This window comes from Carcharodon carcharias, chromosome 1 (genome assembly GCF_017639515.1).
Source record: "Carcharodon carcharias isolate sCarCar2 chromosome 1, sCarCar2.pri, whole genome shotgun sequence".
Taxonomy (NCBI): Eukaryota; Metazoa; Chordata; class Chondrichthyes; order Lamniformes; family Lamnidae; genus Carcharodon; species Carcharodon carcharias.
Genome location: NC_054467.1, coordinates 75,167,706 through 75,185,660, shown reverse-complemented (window position 1 = coordinate 75,185,660; position 17,955 = coordinate 75,167,706). Strand labels below are relative to the sequence as shown.

General features: G+C 47.0%; 1 protein-coding gene across 1 annotated transcript in view; it reads right to left on the bottom strand.

Annotated features, from left to right (window-relative positions):
• ablim2 (actin binding LIM protein family, member 2) overlaps positions 1-17,955 on the bottom strand; it is a 502,624-nt gene that overhangs the window by 164,602 nt on the left and 320,067 nt on the right. Inside the window, exon 12 of the mRNA XM_041204527.1 lies at positions 10,113-10,230. Coding sequence (XP_041060461.1) covers positions 10,113-10,230 — 118 coding nt within the window. The remainder of the gene's footprint in view (positions 1-10,112; positions 10,231-17,955) is intronic.

Below are 17,955 nucleotides of genomic sequence, written 5' to 3'. Positions count from 1 at the left end.
TGAGACTATTTGGTCACCCGTACACCTTCCCACCTCACTTAAAGCAGAAAAGCGCATGTTTTAACCATGAATCTTATTTTTAAGGCTTTAAACCCCCAGATGAACCTGCCCATTTATTTGGTTAAAACTGCCCCCAAGGAATGGTGCAGCACTGAACGAGGCCATTTGGTCCAGCATGTCTGTTGCTGCTGTTTGAACAGCTATTCAATTATTTTTACTCCCCTTCTCTTTCCCTCACAGCCCTGCAAATGTTTCATTATCATGAGTTAATCTAATTCTCTTTTGAAAGTTACTACTGAATTTGTCTTCACAACCTCTTCAGGTAGTCCAATCCAGTTCATGGTGACTCAGAGTGTAAAAAAAATTCTCAACTCATTTCTGGTTCTTTTGCCAATCATCTTAAATCTGTGCCCTCTGGGTTAATGACCCTCCTGTCAGTGGAAATGGTTTCTCCTTACTTATTATAACAAAGCCCTTGTTAACCCTATTTATTCTTCCTTTTATCTTCTCTGCTCTGAGGAAAATAATCCTAGATTCTATGGGTGGAATTTTCTGTGCCCGTTGGTGTCGGGCATTGTGGCAGGCATGAGCAGATAATATGGCGGGTAGGCCAAAAATCAATTTCATACCGTCTTGAAACCAATTTGCAATCCTCTACTCCATCAATTGTGGGCCGCTTTCCCGCCACCGCACATCAGGAACTTCGGGGGAATTATCCCAGATTTGTGCTAAGTGCAACAGCAGGGGGAAAATGGACGTTTTACCTGTGAGCCGCGATGGCGGGTTTTCGCGCCGTATCATCCCAATCCCATCTCATTAATCATGCATTCCCAGGAAACACGCCGGGTCACTGGCGGGATGTCCTCTCAGTCGCTCGCCTTGCCATCGCCTCAGTCCTTCAGTAAACCGGGTGCCATAGTTAAAGGCTGCCCCTGCAAAGAGCTAGCACTCTTCAAGGGATAGGAAGCTGCTGGGAACTGATGGCTGCCAAAGGGAGGAAACATGCTGCCCCCAAATTTAGCGACGCCTCCCTCGAGCACCTACTCGACGCAGTGGAGGTCCGCTGCAAAGTCCTCCACCCCTGCTATGGATGAAGGCCAGCAAGCAAGGACACCCATCCAGCATGGGAAGCGGTGGGCAGCGCCAATGCCCTGCAAAAGAGGACAGCCACCCAGTGCCAAAAGAGGAGTAATCTCGTCTGTTCCACCAGGGTAAGTCACTCTTCTCATCACTCTCAACTCACAAATCAATCACGCATTCACAGGGATCTCGCACCTCAAGGAACAACACCACTAACTCTCACACACACCCTCACATCTCCATCAGGCTCATGTCCTCTCGAGCTTGCATCCTCATCCTTCTATCGCTCGGCCCACCACACAAATGTTCCACGCAGTGCCATGCAACCTGCTCACACTCTCTCCACCTGTTTTCATACAGGAGAAGCCAGCTCACAACAGTAGGGAGAGGTCCCAGTCCGGGGCGGGGGTGGAGGGGGGGGTGGGGGGGGCGGGGTGGCGAATGGCCCATATTACGCCCCTCACTCACTTTGAGTGTGCCATCGCACTAACTGGTGAGGACGTGGAACATGCCTGCAGTGACAGCGAGGTCAGCAGTGAACACCCATGTAAGGATCCTGCACCACATCATCCCTCTCTCAACGCAATTGTGAGTGCTCTCTTTCCTGCTTTTGACTCTCCTTTGCTAATCATCTCTACTTTGGATCACAGGGAGCGCTGCCAAGCAACCAACACCCTCAGCCAGCCAGTCCCTCAGCTCTATCTAGGTCCTCACCTTCAGCCAAGGGGACACTTTCTTATTGAAGAACTAGAAATAAGAGCCTGGAAAATCGGTCTTAGCTCTTACCCACACCCTCCACCACGGCAGAGACACACACCTCAGTGGGACCTAGATCTAGAGCACGCTTGGGTTCACAATCTGGTGGTCACTGCACTGACTTGTGTCCGCAGCAGGAGGAGGTAAGTTCAGCCGAGTTCCCTGGCACTGGGAGAACTGCTGGGATAGAGGCATCTGTGAGTTAGATGACGAGCCTTTGGATTCAGCCTTCCAACTCACCGTGGAGAGTCAGCTGAAGGAGTGGGAACATTGTGCTGAGCTGTGGAAGCCCTCAATAAGTGGCACGCGAGTCAGAGGAGTGCGTCCACCTGCTCTCTGATGAATTGGTGCCCACATGTGTGTAAATGGCGGATGCCATGGAGACCCTGGTTCACCAGAACGCGGAGATGCGTGCAAACCTGCACTGTATCATGGTAAGCATGGTTGAGTTCCTGCAGTAGCAACACAAGAAGGCAATGGGGCACCTCAACGTCCCTCCAGGTGCTCCTTCCCCTCAAGGAATCAGGCCAAGGCCCGCGGGCATCCAAAGAGAAGAGTGACAGCTGGACATCCCTGGGTCATCCACTCAGGAATCTCAGAGGTCGTCCTCTTCCTCCAAGTCCTACTTGTCTGTGACCCCCTCAACCCTGTCCTCTGTCATCGCAGAGGGAGCAGCTGCCCCACAGGAGGGCAGCCAAAGCAAGCCAGGGCCCTCAAAGCCTGTCTCTCCAGTGACCACACACCAATATCATCAGGGGCAGTGGGGCCAACCATTGCACAGGCTGTCTCCACCCCTGCTGTGGATGTCTGGGCAGCACCTAGAAGTGTTAGGCTTAGAAAAGCTAATGTCTCATCACAAGTGGTTGCACGGGTGAACACATTTTGTCACTTTATAACCTGACAATACATTCACTTTCACTGAATAATGTATAATGGTGTCTTTCATTTTCATTTACAGGCTTCATGAGTCCTGCCTCTGCATTGCCCCCACTCCTCCCTACTAGCAGTTCAGCTGCCCGCAGCCAGCCTACAAGCGATTCTGGAGGGTGAAGTGTGTGTACGGGGCAGGACCTTTCGGAGCCTCATGCAAGCACTATTCCACGCACACGGATCCTGCCTCTGTCATACTCATCTTACTGTCCTGAGCATTTTCAATGCTGCCTGCTGGGGTTCTCTTTCAGTTGTCCATCTGAGCTGACCTACATCTCCACCCATACGCTAATCACACTCCCATGCAGCACCTGTGCCCATCCAACATGAGGCTCCGCTCATTTCGATTTTAGAAGCATGGTACTTGTCAAGTTTGTCTTCAGCTACCCTGCCCTTTCCCCTCACCCAGTCACCCATGTCCTTTCTCCCATCACTATCAACCCTCCTGGCATCACCTTCCACCTCCCCGCCATCAACTATCGGCCAGAACCCTTTTCTTCCTGGGATGTTCAAGCGAAGGTGCACATTCGCTTCCTTCCTGAAAATCCCACCCCCATCCACAATGACCTCCACAGCCTCCTCCACGACCTCTGAGTCCTCATCAACCACCCTCGCCATCCCTTCTACCACGACTGTTGCACCCTCACCCTCCCACCCTACCGGCTCATTCTGCCCCCTCTCATTCTCACCATTCCCTCCTACCATGCCCGCCCTCAGTTCGCTCCCCAGGATGCAGTCATGGTTCTATCAGACCCCTCCCTTGCATGTTCACCTGGACATTCCGCCCCCCTCCGCCCCCACATTACTCCTTCCACCACCTTTACTTCTTCCCTGTGAACTCCTTCCACTCCCAGGACTCCTTACCCCTTTCGGATACCTTCCTCCCTCCGAACTCATTCCCCCCTCCAAACTCATTCCCCCTCCAAACTCATTCCCTTTTCTGAACTCCTTCCCTTACACCTTCCTCCCCCCTTACACCTAACTCCCCAGCTGTTATTTCTCCCCTGTTACACACCCACCTCAGTACTCCCTCCCCCCCAACTCCCAACCTCACCCCCATGGACACCACCATTCCCTCCCTCCCAACCTCATCCCCCTGCCAACACCATTGTTTTTCCCCCTCCCAACCTTAGCCCCCCAGTACACATTCCTCTCCCAGTCAAAACTACACCTTTCTCTCCACCCCCTTGACAATCATCCATTGCAGATCATGACAAAGACACAGATTTCCCAAAGGAGACTCTCAACGGTGACCTTCCATCTTCCATGAGTTGCTTCACTGCGGAGCCATGTCCTTGAGGATCCAACCAGCATGTGATGCACATTCCCCCAGGGTCCGGTTACTGTAGGGTTCCAGTGTCTTCTGTTCCTCAGGTGTCCCCAATGTGTACAAGGCCCTGACGGTAAATCCGGAATTCTGCATGTCACACTTGTCAAGACATGTTATGCACTGGGGTGTTCCCCCCAATGCGGGCAGTGAATTTGACGTGGGGGTGATTCTGGCGAGCAGGGCTTATAATGATATGTAGATGCATTAAAATAAAGTTCCCAACATGCGGAAGCAGAAATGTGGCCTGCCATTTACGGCTGAAGCGGACGATTGCAAACTGGTTTCACAAAAGCGTCAAACCGACTTTTGGCCTTCCCATCATATTGTCCGCTCATGGCCGCCATGATGCCTGACGCCAACTGGCACGGAGAATTCCGCTCTTTATTTTAATACATCTGCATACTATTATAAGGCCTGCTTGCCGGAATCATCCCCCATGTTAAAATTACCTTGAAAACACGCTAGTGGAGAACGCGTCTTGTCAAGTGTGATGTGCAGAGTTGGGACTTACTATCAGGACCTTGCTCACATCGTGGGCATCGAGGAGCTGAAGATGCTGGAACCGTACAGCAACCGGGCCCTGGGGGAACGTGCATTGCACGCTCATTGCCATGGCTCTGCCACAAAGCAGCTCACAGAAAGTAGAAGGTCAGCGTTGAGGGTCTGCTTCATGTTATCAGTGCCTTGGCCTTGGTCTGCTATGGATGATCGTCGAGGGGGTGGAGAGGAACGTGTAGGTTTGACTGGGAGAGGAAGGTGTTCCATAAGAGGGTGGGAGAGCAAGGTCTAGATTTGACTGGGAGTGGAAGGAGTACCAGTGCGGGGGGGGGTTGGCGTGAACTTGGGTTGGGGGGACCAATGGTGTCGGGAGGATGAGGTTGGGAGGGGGCAAATGATGGTGTCGGGTAGGTAATGTTAGGGGCAGGGAGAGAGTACAGGGGAGGAGGGTGTAGCGGGGAAGAATACGGCAACTGGGGAGGAAGGTGTAAGGAGGGAGGAAGGTCTAAGGAAAGGGGTTTGGGGGGGGAGCGGCGGAGGGGAAGGAGTTTGGAGGGGGGAAAGAGTCCAGGAGGAGAAAGGAGTCCAGGGTAGGAAGGAGAATGGTGGAGGAAAGAGTAAGGGTGGAGGAAGGAGTAAGAGTTGTGGAAAGAGTAAGGGGTGGCTATGTCCACGTTAATGTCTAAGGGAGGGGTCTGTGCAGTCGATGACTGCCTCCTGGGAGCAAACTGAGGATGGGCGTGGTAGGAGAGAATAGTGAGAATGAAAGGGGGCAGAGTGCGCCTGTAGGTTGGGAGGGTGAGGGTGCGATGGCAGTGGTAGAAGGGACTGCGACAGTGGTTGGTGTGGACTTGGAGGCAGACATGGACCCTTGTAAAGGGAAGGAGGAGGTTGAGGATTTCAATGTGTATGGGGGTGGGATTTTCAGGAAGCTAGCGAACGTGCAGGTTCAGTTGGACATCCTGGAAAGAAAAGGGTTCTGGCTGTTCGGTGACAGTGGAGAGGTGGAAGGCGATGCCGGGGGGGCGGACAGTGATGCGAGAAAGGACGTGGGTGACGGGATAGCTGAAGAAAAATTTTACCAGTACCATGCTTCTAAAGTCGAAAGTGAGCAGAGCCTCGTGTTGGGCAGGAACAGGTGCTGCATGGGAGTGTGATCAGTGGGTGGATGGAGATCCAGGTCACCTCAGATGGACAACTGAAAGCGAACCCCAGCAGGAAGCATTGAAAATACTCAGGACTATTGAGATGAGTGTGAAGGAGAAAGGATCTGCGTACGTGGAAGAGTGCTCGCACGAGGCTCCGAAAAGCCCTGCACACATACGGTTCTCCCCCCAGAATCATGAGTCGGCCGGCTGCGTGCAGCTAAACTGCCTGATGTGCAGGGTGGGGGGTGCGGGCTCACCGGTGAGGATGCAGGGGAAGGACTCGCGAAGCCTGTAAATGAAGCTGAAAGACAACATTACACATTATTCAGTGAAAGTGAATATATTTTCAGATTATAAAGTGACAAAATGTGTTCACCTGTGCAATGACTTGCAATCAGAATTTCTTAAGTTTTCTAGGCCGACCATTAGGTGCTGCCCTGACATCTGCAGCAGGGTTGGAGACAGCCCGTGCAATGGCTGACCCTGTTGCCTCTGATGCCTTCGCCGTGGGCCCTCAGGAGAGACACGGCTTTATGGGCCCCAGCTTTTGTCTGTTCTCCTTTTGGCTGCCACCTCTGAGGTGACAGAGGATGAGGTTGAGGGGGTCAGAGACAAAGGGGCTCAGAGGGAGAGGACAGCCTCTAGGATTCCTGAGTGTATGACCCAGTGGTGTCCAGCTACCACTCCTCCTCCCTTCGAATGCCAAGGGTCCCAGCCTGACACATTTAGGGGAAAGATCACCTGGAGGGATGTTGAGATGTATCCCTCTCGCGTTGCCACTGCAGGCACTCAGTCATGGCTATCATGATGGAGTGCAGGTCTGTGTGCATCTCTGCTTTCTGCTGGACCAGGGTCCCCATGGCGTCCACCATCTTCTCCAAGGAGACCTCCATGCGCGCACATGGGGACACCACTGCATCAGAGAGCAGGTGAACGCACTCCTCCGACTCGTGTGCCACTCTGTTGAGAGCTTCCAACAGCTCTGCGTGAGGTTTCCCTGCCTTCTGCTGACTCTCCACGATGAGCTGGAAAGCCGACTACAGACCTCGCAGATGCCTCTTCCCCAGCAGTCCTCCGAGTTCCAGAGAGCTCAGCTGAACCTGCCTCCTTCTGCTGTGGACACGTGTCAGTGCGGTGATCACCAGACTGTGAACCCGAGCCTGCTCTAGATCTAGGTCCCACTGAGGTGTGTGTCTCTGCACTAGTCAAGAGTGTGGGTAAGCATTGTGACAGGTCTTCCAGGCTACTTAGTTCCAGCTCTTCAAGGGAGAAGGTGTCCGCTTGGCTGGAGATCCTGGTAGCAGCTGAGGGACTGGCTGATTGAGAGTGTCAGTTGCCTTCCAAAGCTCCCTGTGAATCAAAGTAGAGATGATTATTGCATGGCAGCAGAGTCAAAAGCAGGAGAGAGAGCACTCACATTTGCGCTGAGAGAGGGGTGATGTGGTGCAGGATCCACACGTGGGTGTTTGCCGCTGACCTCACCGTCGATGCAGGCATGGTCCACATCCTCACCAGTCAGTGCAATGGCACACATCTCAAGGTGAGTGAGAGGCCTAATGTGGGCCACTCCATCACCAGTCTGGGACCTCTCTCTGTTGTGAGCAGGCTTCTGTTGCATGAAAACAGATGGAGAGAGTGAGCAGGACAAATGGCACTGATTGGAATGTTTGCGTGGTGACCGGAGGCATGGATGGAATGAGGATGCGAGCTCAAGAGGATATGAGCCTGGTGGATATGTGAGGGCGTGTGTGAGAGTTAGTGGTGTTAACCCTTGAGGTATCAGATCCCTGTGGATGTGTGATGGGTTTGTGAGTGTGTGAGTTGAGAAGAGTGACTTACACTGGTGGAAAGGAGGAGACCATTCGCCCTCTTTCGGCACTGGGTAGCTGTCTTTTTTTGCAGGGTGTTGGCGCTGACCACCGCTGCCACCATGCCCCATGCTGGACCAGTGACCTTGCTTGCTGACCTTTGCCCAGAGTGTGGATAAAGTGCTTGGCAGCTGGCCTTCACTGCATCCAGTAGGTGCTCGAGGGAGGTTTTGCTAAATTTGGGGCAGCACGTTTCCTCCCTTTGGCAGTCATCAGTTCGCAGCAGCTTCCTTTCCCTTGAAGAGTGCTAGCTCTTTGCAGGGGCAGCTTTTAAATATGGTGTCTGGTTTACTGAAGGCCGGATGTGACGGTGGGGCTGATGAATGAGAGGACATCCCGTCAGCAGCCCAGTGTGTTTCCCGGGAATGCATGATTAATGCTACGGGAATGGGATGATATGGCATGAAAAGCCACCATTGCAGCCAGCGCCTAAAACATCCTTTTTTCCACCCGCGACTGTACTTAATGAAAATCTGGGATAATTCCAGTCCTATGGGAGAAATTTTAACTCCCAAGAATGGGCGGGTGAGGGTGAGCACGCAGTTAAAATAATTGATTTTTATTAGATAGTGAGTGCAATCTGGCTTTAATGTGCCCACTTCCAGGTTAAACTGAGGTGCATTTGGGTGCGTGCCAATGATCCACTTGCTGCAGTTGGGACCTCAGTTAGTGCGGTCAAGTGGGTAGTTATTGTAACTCTTTCGAGTACAAACACGTTTCCATCTGTTCCTATTCAGATGAAGTTACATTGTTTCATAGTTTGCCATTGTGAGATTTGAACTCTTGATCTTGGGGTTACAAGTCCAGTACCATAACCACTTGGCCAAGCTTGGGTAGTTATTGTAGCAATTAACAGCCTTATAAGATGTTAATTAGGTCTGTTTAAATTGAATACCACTGAACTTTAAATTGATCATCTCCAACACAGGTTTTCTGAGAGTTAGGAAACGCAGCATCTGAAGGGAGGTGAGAAAGGCTGGTTGGAGCTGCCTTTCTGGCACTGCTTGTGGGCCAGGAAGAGCGGAAGTGCTTCCCCACAGCACCTCAGCAAACCACCCTGCAACCCACCCCGCTCAATCAACTGACTGCCCCCCCACCTGATATCTCAACCCCAATATCCAACTCACCTCCTGACCTCCAATGTCCAGCTATCCGTCCTCAGATTCTATCGTCCAACCAACCCCCCCCAACTTCCTCCCTAGTCCGACTACTTCCACTCAGCTCCCCGAGTGCCTATTCTCCTGATAGTAAGCCTGTCTCAATCTGGCTGGCTGTGGCCTGGAAACAAGTTTGAAAAACGTAAGTCATAAATTCAGCAAGACCTCTGAGGTAACTGTACTTCCAGATTTTCGGTTGCTGAATCGGCATACCACAAACCCCCCCACCCCCTCCACCTCTCCCCACAATTGCTTCATTTCTACCCTTGTACTTATTATTATGTGTCTATATATTTATATGTATTATTTATATAAATATTTTGAAAATAAATTTCTATATATTTACCTGAACCTTGTCTCACATGGCCTCTCTATTTCCATCATATCAATCATAGATAAGGTCATCTCTGATTACTTCAGTGTATTCCTCATAACATCCCTCATTCCAACCCCAGTTACTCTGTGTCTATCCCAGACAATATCCCCCTCTAGAGCTGAGCCAGACTCTGTGCAACCTCACCATTCTATGTGGTGTTGAACTGAGCTTCCTGCACCGTATCCTCTCCATTACCAAATGTGCTGACTTTCACCTCCATAATATCACCTGTCTCTGGCCCAGTCTCAACCTCTACTGCCAAACCTTCATTCATGGCGTTGTTACCTCCAGACTTGATTGTTCCAATGCTTTTCTAGTTGGCCTCCCATCAACGATCCTCCATAAGCTTGAGCTCATCCAAACCCACACCCAGTCCCACTGTCCCATTACGCCTGTGCTTGCTGACCTACATTGGCTCCTGGTCCATGTATGCCTTGATTTTAAAATCTTCCGCCCTCTATTTATATAGCCATCTATGGTCTACAACTCCCCAAAAACTCTGCGTTCCTCCAATTCTGGCCTCTCGTGCATTACTGTTTTATTTCGCCTACCATTGGTGGTTATGCCTTTGGTGTTAAGGTCCTTAGCTCTCTGAATTCCCTCCTTAAGCTTTTCTATTTCTCCACCTCTCTACTCTTTGTTAAAACAGTCCTTAAAACCTAGTTCTTTGACCAATTTTTTGATCACCTGTTCTAATGTCTTCTTCTTTGAATTGGTGTTTTTTTTTTCTGAATATACACCTGTGAAGCACTTTGGGATGTTTTACTACATTAAAGCCACTATATAAATGCAAGTTGTTGTTGTTGTTGCTGCAATATTACTACCTGGTAGACATTAAGATGGACCATTAGAATAACATAATCAAATTGCTCATGGTTCTTAAATACTTCAAGTAGAAAGCTTACTGCATTTTTTTGTTTTTCACTTTCTACAGTAGTTAGGAGGCACTGTAATAAGGGCAGTTATTACCTGGTCTATGAAAATGTTGGGGCGAGCGAGACCATGTTGGGGTGTAACGTCCATAACCAAGAGACCCAAAGGATCCAGGACTGGAAGCTCTGCGTTGTCTGGGTCCTTCCTGTTCACCCTGAAATGCAAAAAAAAGGATACCTTGATTATGTACTGTTTAGTAGAAATCAGTATATTTGTCACTGGATCAAAGCAATCAGTGACTAAAAGATTAGTTTTTCTTAGGGCTGTTCAACTTGCATAGGACTATGCAGGTTTTAATGCAGCTCTGAAGAACAAGGAAAGATTTAGGCAAAATACTGCGGGTACTGGAAATCAGAAACAAAAACAAAAAATGCTGGAAAAACTCAGCAGGTCTAACAGCATCTGTGGAGAGAAAGACAGAGTTACTGTTTCAAGTCCATATGACTTCTTCAGAAAGAAAAGATTTACCCTCACCATCAGAGTGAAATTGCATCAATCAGCTTTAACTCGAGAATTTGCGGGCTTTATTGCATAGTTCTCCAGCTGAATATTGGGAAGACCAAAGCCCCAACACAAACTCTGTTCCAGAGCCACCAACACTATTCCTCCAAAATAAAAACAGAAAATGCTGGAAAAACTCAGTAGGTCTGGGGTAGAGAGAGAAACAGGGTTAACAACTCGAATCCGTACAGACTGAAAGCGTTACCTCTGTTTCTCTCTCCACAGACGCTGTCAGACCTGATGAGTTTTTCCAGCATTTCTGGGGCAGAATCTTCAGCTAGGTGAGTGGGGGGGGCGGACTCCGCTCGCCAACATGTAAAATGACACGTGGTGGCATTGGGTGTGCGTCCCAAAGTCACCACTCGTCATTCAGATATTCAGTTCAGTGGGTGCGCACCTGAGTTGGATGCGTGCCCCCCGAACTGTCAAGGGACTATTAAGGCCATTTAAATATCAATTAAAATACTTAACTGAGCTGCCCGTCCAACCTTCATGATGAAGCCTCATCCACGGCTGGGATGAGGTTTCATGAAAATTTTTATAGTTTAATAAAATCTTTCAAAAAAAATCATTGACATGTCTCAGCTCATGTGGCACTGTCGCATGAGGGGACATCTTTTTAAAAAAAATTTTCTGTCTCTTTATTAAAATTTCAACGGTAAAAGTAATCTCCCTGAGGCAGCTCTTTGCCTCAGGGAGATTTCTGCGCTCTTTCGTGTGCATGCATGAAAGAGCGTAGGCCCCGAATCAGCCTACACCCCCCCGCCTGCCCAGGGAGTGCACAGCGCTTCTGGATGCGCATCACGCTGGGTGGGCCTTAATTGGCCCACCCATGTAAAATGGTGGCGCGCAGCCAATTGCAGGCATCGATCGACTGCATGCCCGTCCGCACCTGCTCCCGTCCAAGCCCCCTCCCAATGGGAAGAAGATTCTCCCATTTTTATTTTAGATTTCCGATATCCACAGTACTTTGCTTTTAACTCTATTCCTCTCCCTGGCAACTGTCTGAAGCTGAACAAGACTGGTTCTGATCTTGGTGTCATATTTAATCCCAACCACATAGTCACACAAAGACTATCTACTATCACCTCTTTAACATTGCCCAACTCAGCCCCTGCTTCAGCTCATCTACTGCTGAAACCCTCTTTCATGCCATTGTTATCTCTAAACCTGATTGTTCCAAGGTATTCCTGACCTCTCATCTTCCACCCTTCATAAACTTAAGTTCATCCAAAACTCTGAGGAGGTACATTAGCTCCTGGTTAAGCAAAGTATCAATTTTAACATTCACGTGCTTGTTTTCAAAATTCACTATGCCTCACCCCTCCCTATCACTTAACCTCCTCCCATCTTCTGTGAAGTCTGCGCTCCTCCAATTCTGGCCTCTTGTACATCCTAATTTTAATTGTTCCATCACTGTTCATTCAACTGTCGAGTCCCTACATTACAGAATTCCTTCCCTAAACCTCTCATCTTTCCTCCTTGAAGATGTTCCATCAAACTTACTCCTTGATCAAGCTTTTGGTTATCAGCCTTAATATCTCTTTATATGGCTTGGTATTAAATTTCGTTTGAGTAATGCTTCTATCTGTCTACCTAGGACAAATGATAACAGAAGATGGTAGATGCAATGCCAAAATTAGAAGAAGGGTAGAGAGAGCCAAAAGTCATTGTGTGAAAATGAAGGATGTGTTAACAACAAGAAGACTCAAGCTTGTTACAAGGAAAAAACTCATAAGATGCTGTACTCTATCCACTTTCCTGTATGCCTCAGAAAAGATCTGTGGAAGAAAATAGAGGCCTTTGAAATGTGAATGCTAAAGCTTACGCTAAAATTTCCAAATACAGACCATAAAGTGGTGTTTGAAATTACAAAAACAAATAGAATTTTAAAAGTGACATCCAGAAAAGGAAATGTCAATATTTCTGCCATTTGAATAGAGCTGAAAGGCTACAGAGATCTCTTCTAGAGGGCAAAGTGGAGAGCAACAGAAAGAGGAGTTCACCTAGGTGAAGTTGGTTGACGGGTGCCACAGAGTGGTTGCAGGTGAGCTACAGTGGATGTGTGAGGATGGTTCAAGACAGACGAGTGTGACATATAATATAGCAGATCTCTGGGTTGGAGTAGCTATAAGCAGCAGCAGCAATGCTTCTGTGAAGCAGCCTGGGATGTTTTACTATGTTAAAGGCGATCTGTTGTTGTGGCTTAGTAGTAACGCTCTCCTGCTTCTGAATCAGAAGATTCTGGGTTTAAGCTTTGCTCCTGAGACTTGAACACAGTTCACACGTGTGTTCCAGTGCAATACTGAGGTACACAGTTCACGCTGGTGTTCCCCAGTGCAATACTGAGGTACACAGTTCATGCCAGTATTCCAGTGCAATACTGAGATTCACAGTTCATGCTGGTATTCCAGTGCAATACTGAGGTACACAGTTCATGCCAGTGTTCCAGTGCAATAGTGAGGTACACAGTTCATGCTGGTATTCCAGTGCAATACTGAGGTACACAGTTCACGCCGGTGTTCCAGTGCAATCCTGAGGTACACAGTTCACAGTTTAAAATAACAATGCTGAGTAAAGGATTATCGCAGAATCACAAAATGGTTACAGCACAGGAGACCATTTGGCCCATCGTGTCTGAGCTGCCTCTCAAAGGAGCAATCCACCCAGTGCCACGCCCCTTACTTCTCCCTTTGAGCCTGCACTTTCCTCCTTTTCAGATAATAACCCAATTCTCTTTTGAATGCCTCGATTGAACCTGCTTCCACCACACTCTCAGCCAGGGAATTCCAGATCCTAACCACTCGCCACATGATAAAGCTTTTCCTCAAGTTGCCTTTGCTTCTTTTGCCAACTACCTTAAATCTGTTCCTTCTCGTTCTCGATCCTTTCACCAATGGAACAGTTTTCCCCAATCTACTCTTTCTAGGCCCCTCATGATTTTGAATACCACCATCAAATCTCCTCTCAACCTTCTCCAAGGAAAACAGTCCCAACTTCTCCCATCTATCTATGTAACTGAAGTCCCTCATCCCTGGAACCATCCACATGAGTCTTTTTCTTTATTCATTCATGGGATGTGGGCTTCACTGGCTGGGCCAGCATTTATTGCCTACTCTTCATTCCCTTGAGAAGGTGGTGGTGAGCTACCTTCTTGAACCATTGCAGTCCATGGGGTGTAGGTACACCCACAGTGCTGTTAGAAAGGGAATTCCAGAATGTTGACCCAACGACAATGAAGGAATGGTGATATATTTCTAAGTCAGGATGGTGAGTGACTTGGAGGGGAACTTCCAGGTGGTGGTGTTCCCATCTATCTGCTGCTTTTGTCCTTCTAGATGGTAGTGGTCATGGGTTTGGAAGGTGCTATCGAAGGAGCCTTGGTGAATAACTGCAGTGTACCTTGTAGATGGCACACACTGTTACTGCTGTATGTCAGTGGTGGAGGGAGTGAATGTTTGTGGAAGTGGTGCCAATCAAGCGGGCTGCTTTGTCCTGGACAGGGTCAAGCTTCTTGAGTCTTGTGGGAGCTGCATTCATCCAGGTAAGTGGGGAGTATTCCATCATGCTCCTGGACTTGTGCCTTGTAGATGGTAGACAGGCTTTGGGGATTCAGGGGGTGGGTAACTCATTGCACGATTCTTAGCCTCTGACCTGCTCTTGTAGCCACAGTATTTATATGGCTAGTTCAGTTCAGTTTCTGGTCAATGGTGACCCCCAGGATGTTGGTAGTGGATGTTAGTGATGGTAAAGCCATTGAACATCAAGGGGCGATGGCTAGATTCTCTCTGGTTGGAGATGGTCATTGCCTTGTACTTTTGTGGTACGAGTGTTACTTGCCACTTGTCAGCTCAAGCCTGGATATTATCCAGGTCTTGCTGCATTTGGGCATTGAATGCTTCAGTATCTGAGGAGTAGCAAATGGTGCTGAACATCATGCAATCATCAGCAAACGTCTCTACTTCTGACCATATGATGGCACCCTACCTAATGCCTTCACATCTTTCCTAAAGTGCAGCGTCCAGGACTGGATACAAAACTCCAGTTTAAGCCAAAATATTGTTTTATGCAAGCTTAACATAACTTTTTTGTTTTTAGTACTCCATGCCTGATTAATAAGATGTTCTATGCTTTATTAACCTCACTCTCAACCTGTCCTGCCACCTTCCATGATTTTGGCACACAGATCCCTCTGCTCCTGCACCCCTTTTGGAATTGTAACCTTTAATATATATTGTCTGCCTATGTTCTTCTAACCAAAATAAATCATTTCACACTTCTCTGCATTAAATTTCATCTGCCACTTGTCCACCCATTTCACGAACCTCTCTAAGACCTTTTGAAGTGCTACACCATCCAACTTACAGTTCAGAATGATTCTCAGTTTTGTATCATCTGCAAATTTTAAAATTTTGCCCTACACACCAAGTTCTGGATTATTAATATATGTCAGAAAGAGCAGGGTTCTAACACTGACACCTAGGTAACTCCAATATAAACCTTTCTCCATGTCTGAAAATCATCCATTAACTACTAGTTTTTGTTTTCTGTCACTCAGACAATTTGGTATCCATGTTGCTACTGTCCCTTTTATTCCATTGGCTCTAACTTTGCTCACAAGTCTGTTGTGTGGCATTTGCCTTTTGCAAGTCCATGCACAGCACATCAACAGCAATACCCTCATCAACCCTCTCTGTTGCTTCATCAAAGAACTACAGCAAATTAGTTGACCACAATTTGCCTTCAACAGATCCATGATGGCTTTCCTTAATTAACTTGCATTTGCCCAAATGCCTATTAATTTTGTCCTGAATTGTTGTTTCTAGGAGCTTCCTCACCACCAAAGTTAAACTGACTGGCCTGAAGTTGCTGGGCTTATATGTACATTCTTTTTTGAAGAAGGGTGTAACATTTGCAATTCTCTAGTCTTCTGATACAACACTTGAGTCTAAGGAAGACTGGAAAATTATGGCCAGTGCCTCCCCAATTTCCAATCTCACTTCCCTCAGTATCCTCAGATGCATCTCATCCAGTCCTGATGCCTTATCAACTTCAAATACAGGCAGCCTATCCAATGTCTCCTCCTTATAAATGTTAAACCCATATGTGCTTGACTTACATGACTTACTTTCACCATAGCCTGCACGTCATCTAAAAGCAAAATACAAAGGATACTGGAAACCTGAAATAAAAACCGAAAACGCTGGAAAACTCAGCGCAGAAGAGTCATACAGTCTCGAAATGTTAACTCTGTTTCTCTCTCCACACATGTTGTCAGACCTGCCAAGTTTTTCCAGCATTTTCTGTGTTTAGTGCACAGCATCTACTTACTTGATGAAGACCAATGTAAAATATTCATTTAATATCTCAGCTATGCCCCTTTGCTTCCATGTATAAATCCCTTTTTGGTCCATAATTGGTCCCACTCCTCCTTTTACCCCAACCCCCTTTCACTATTTATATACCTATAGAAGACTTTGGATTCCTTTTTATGTTAACTGCCAGTCTCTTTTCATACTCTCTCTCTTTGCTTCACTTATTTGCTTTATCAATACCCCCTATATTCAGCCTAGTTCTTGGGTGTATTATCCACTTGACACCTGTCATAAACACACTTTTTCCTCTGAATCTTAATCCCTATATCTTTTGTAATGGGGGGGAGGGGATCAGGGGGTTTGGGATTTGTATGTTTTAACTCTGCCCTTTTTGGGATATACCTTGACTGTGTCCAAACTATCTCTTCTTTAAAGGCAGCCCATTGTTCAGTTATAGTTTTGCCTGCCAACATGCCATAGCCAACATAAACTTTATGATACAATGATCACCGACCCCTAAGTGTTCCCCACTGACACTTGATCCACTTGGCCCACCTCTTTTCAAGAACCAGATCTAGCAGTGCCTCCTTTCTTGTTGGACTGGAAACAATTTGAATAATGGGAGTTTTGGCTTTTTAATGTCGTGCAATGCAGTCATCCAAAATCCAATTTGGGAAAAGATGCAAAACCACCTTCATGATGTGGTATTTTGTGTTTGCGGTTTTTGTACCTTGCAATGTAGCTAAGTAATTAATTGATTTTGCAGCAGCTCTGTTGCTACATTAACTTTTATAGATTTATTAAAATTTAGATGATCTTTCTTTTAAGTTGTAGCTTGTAAATTGCTTCATTTTATCCTCTGAAAGTAAGAATATTCTGTACTTTGGCCTTTATATTCTTGTGCAGCATGGAAGATTGTTTTTGAACAACAAATACTAGTATAAATCAAATGAGAAAAATGTGTTTATTTCCCAATGTCTGAATTTATACTGAAAGAATTCAAAGTTGTTACTGTTACTAGCGATGTTGGCTCGACATCTTACAACGTAAACCGGGATCCAATATATATATAACATTGTCATTGAAATGATTCTTTACAATCTAAGTTTCCCATCAATTACGTTGGCTTTATTTAATCAGCTCAGGGTGACATCACACCTGCCTATAATTATTGCAGTCATAAAAGTAAATTCAACTAGCGGTTTAAATGGGCAATTTTACAAACTTGACATTTGATACATTTTTTTAATGTTATGGCAGAGCTGATGGTAAATGCTGAGCTACTCAAATCCCAAAGGGAAACTTGAAACAACTGCCACTTGTTTTGCAATTTGTATAAATTTCAAGATGCGTGCCTTGAGATCAGTGATAATAAATTACTACAAGATAACATCTAAATGCCCTAATTAATCTAACTCCCGGTTATACTTTCATTAAGGCAATACTGAGACACATAGATTTTAGAAGACCCAGGCAAAGAAACATGATATCCTGAACAATCCAATTCAAAGTGAGTTTCCTTAATTTCAGTTCTCTGTAGACAGCAGTTTGGGGTTTATTAGATCTTAGAATGCCTGACCTTGTACCCAGTCGTCTCTCCTTTATCCATATTTTCCCCTTTGAATGCAAATTCCCATTGGGCAGAATATTTCCGTCGATGTACTGGGGTGGGCCCGAAATGCTGATGCATAAAATGATGTGCGATGATGTCGGGCGCCATCGTGATACTTTGGAGGGCGGGCGCTATGAGTTCTGAGACGCGCCCACTATTAATTAACGGGCCAGTTAAGGCCCAGTGATTTTTTTGCAGCCCGTGCGATTTTCAGTGGGTCACACGGGTGCAACGGGCAGGCCAAATTTTTAAAAACCTCATCCACAGGCGGGATAAGAGGGATGAATGGGCTCACTAATGCGAGTTGTTAGTGCTTTAGTTTTTAAACTTACTGCTACTTGCTTGTGTGAACAGGACAACTTCAATTCTCTTCAGAGCTGTTTTGACAGGAAGAATAAGCTTCAGTTGAGGACTCTGGAGGAATCATAATACTTGGAGCCTTGGAGGTATC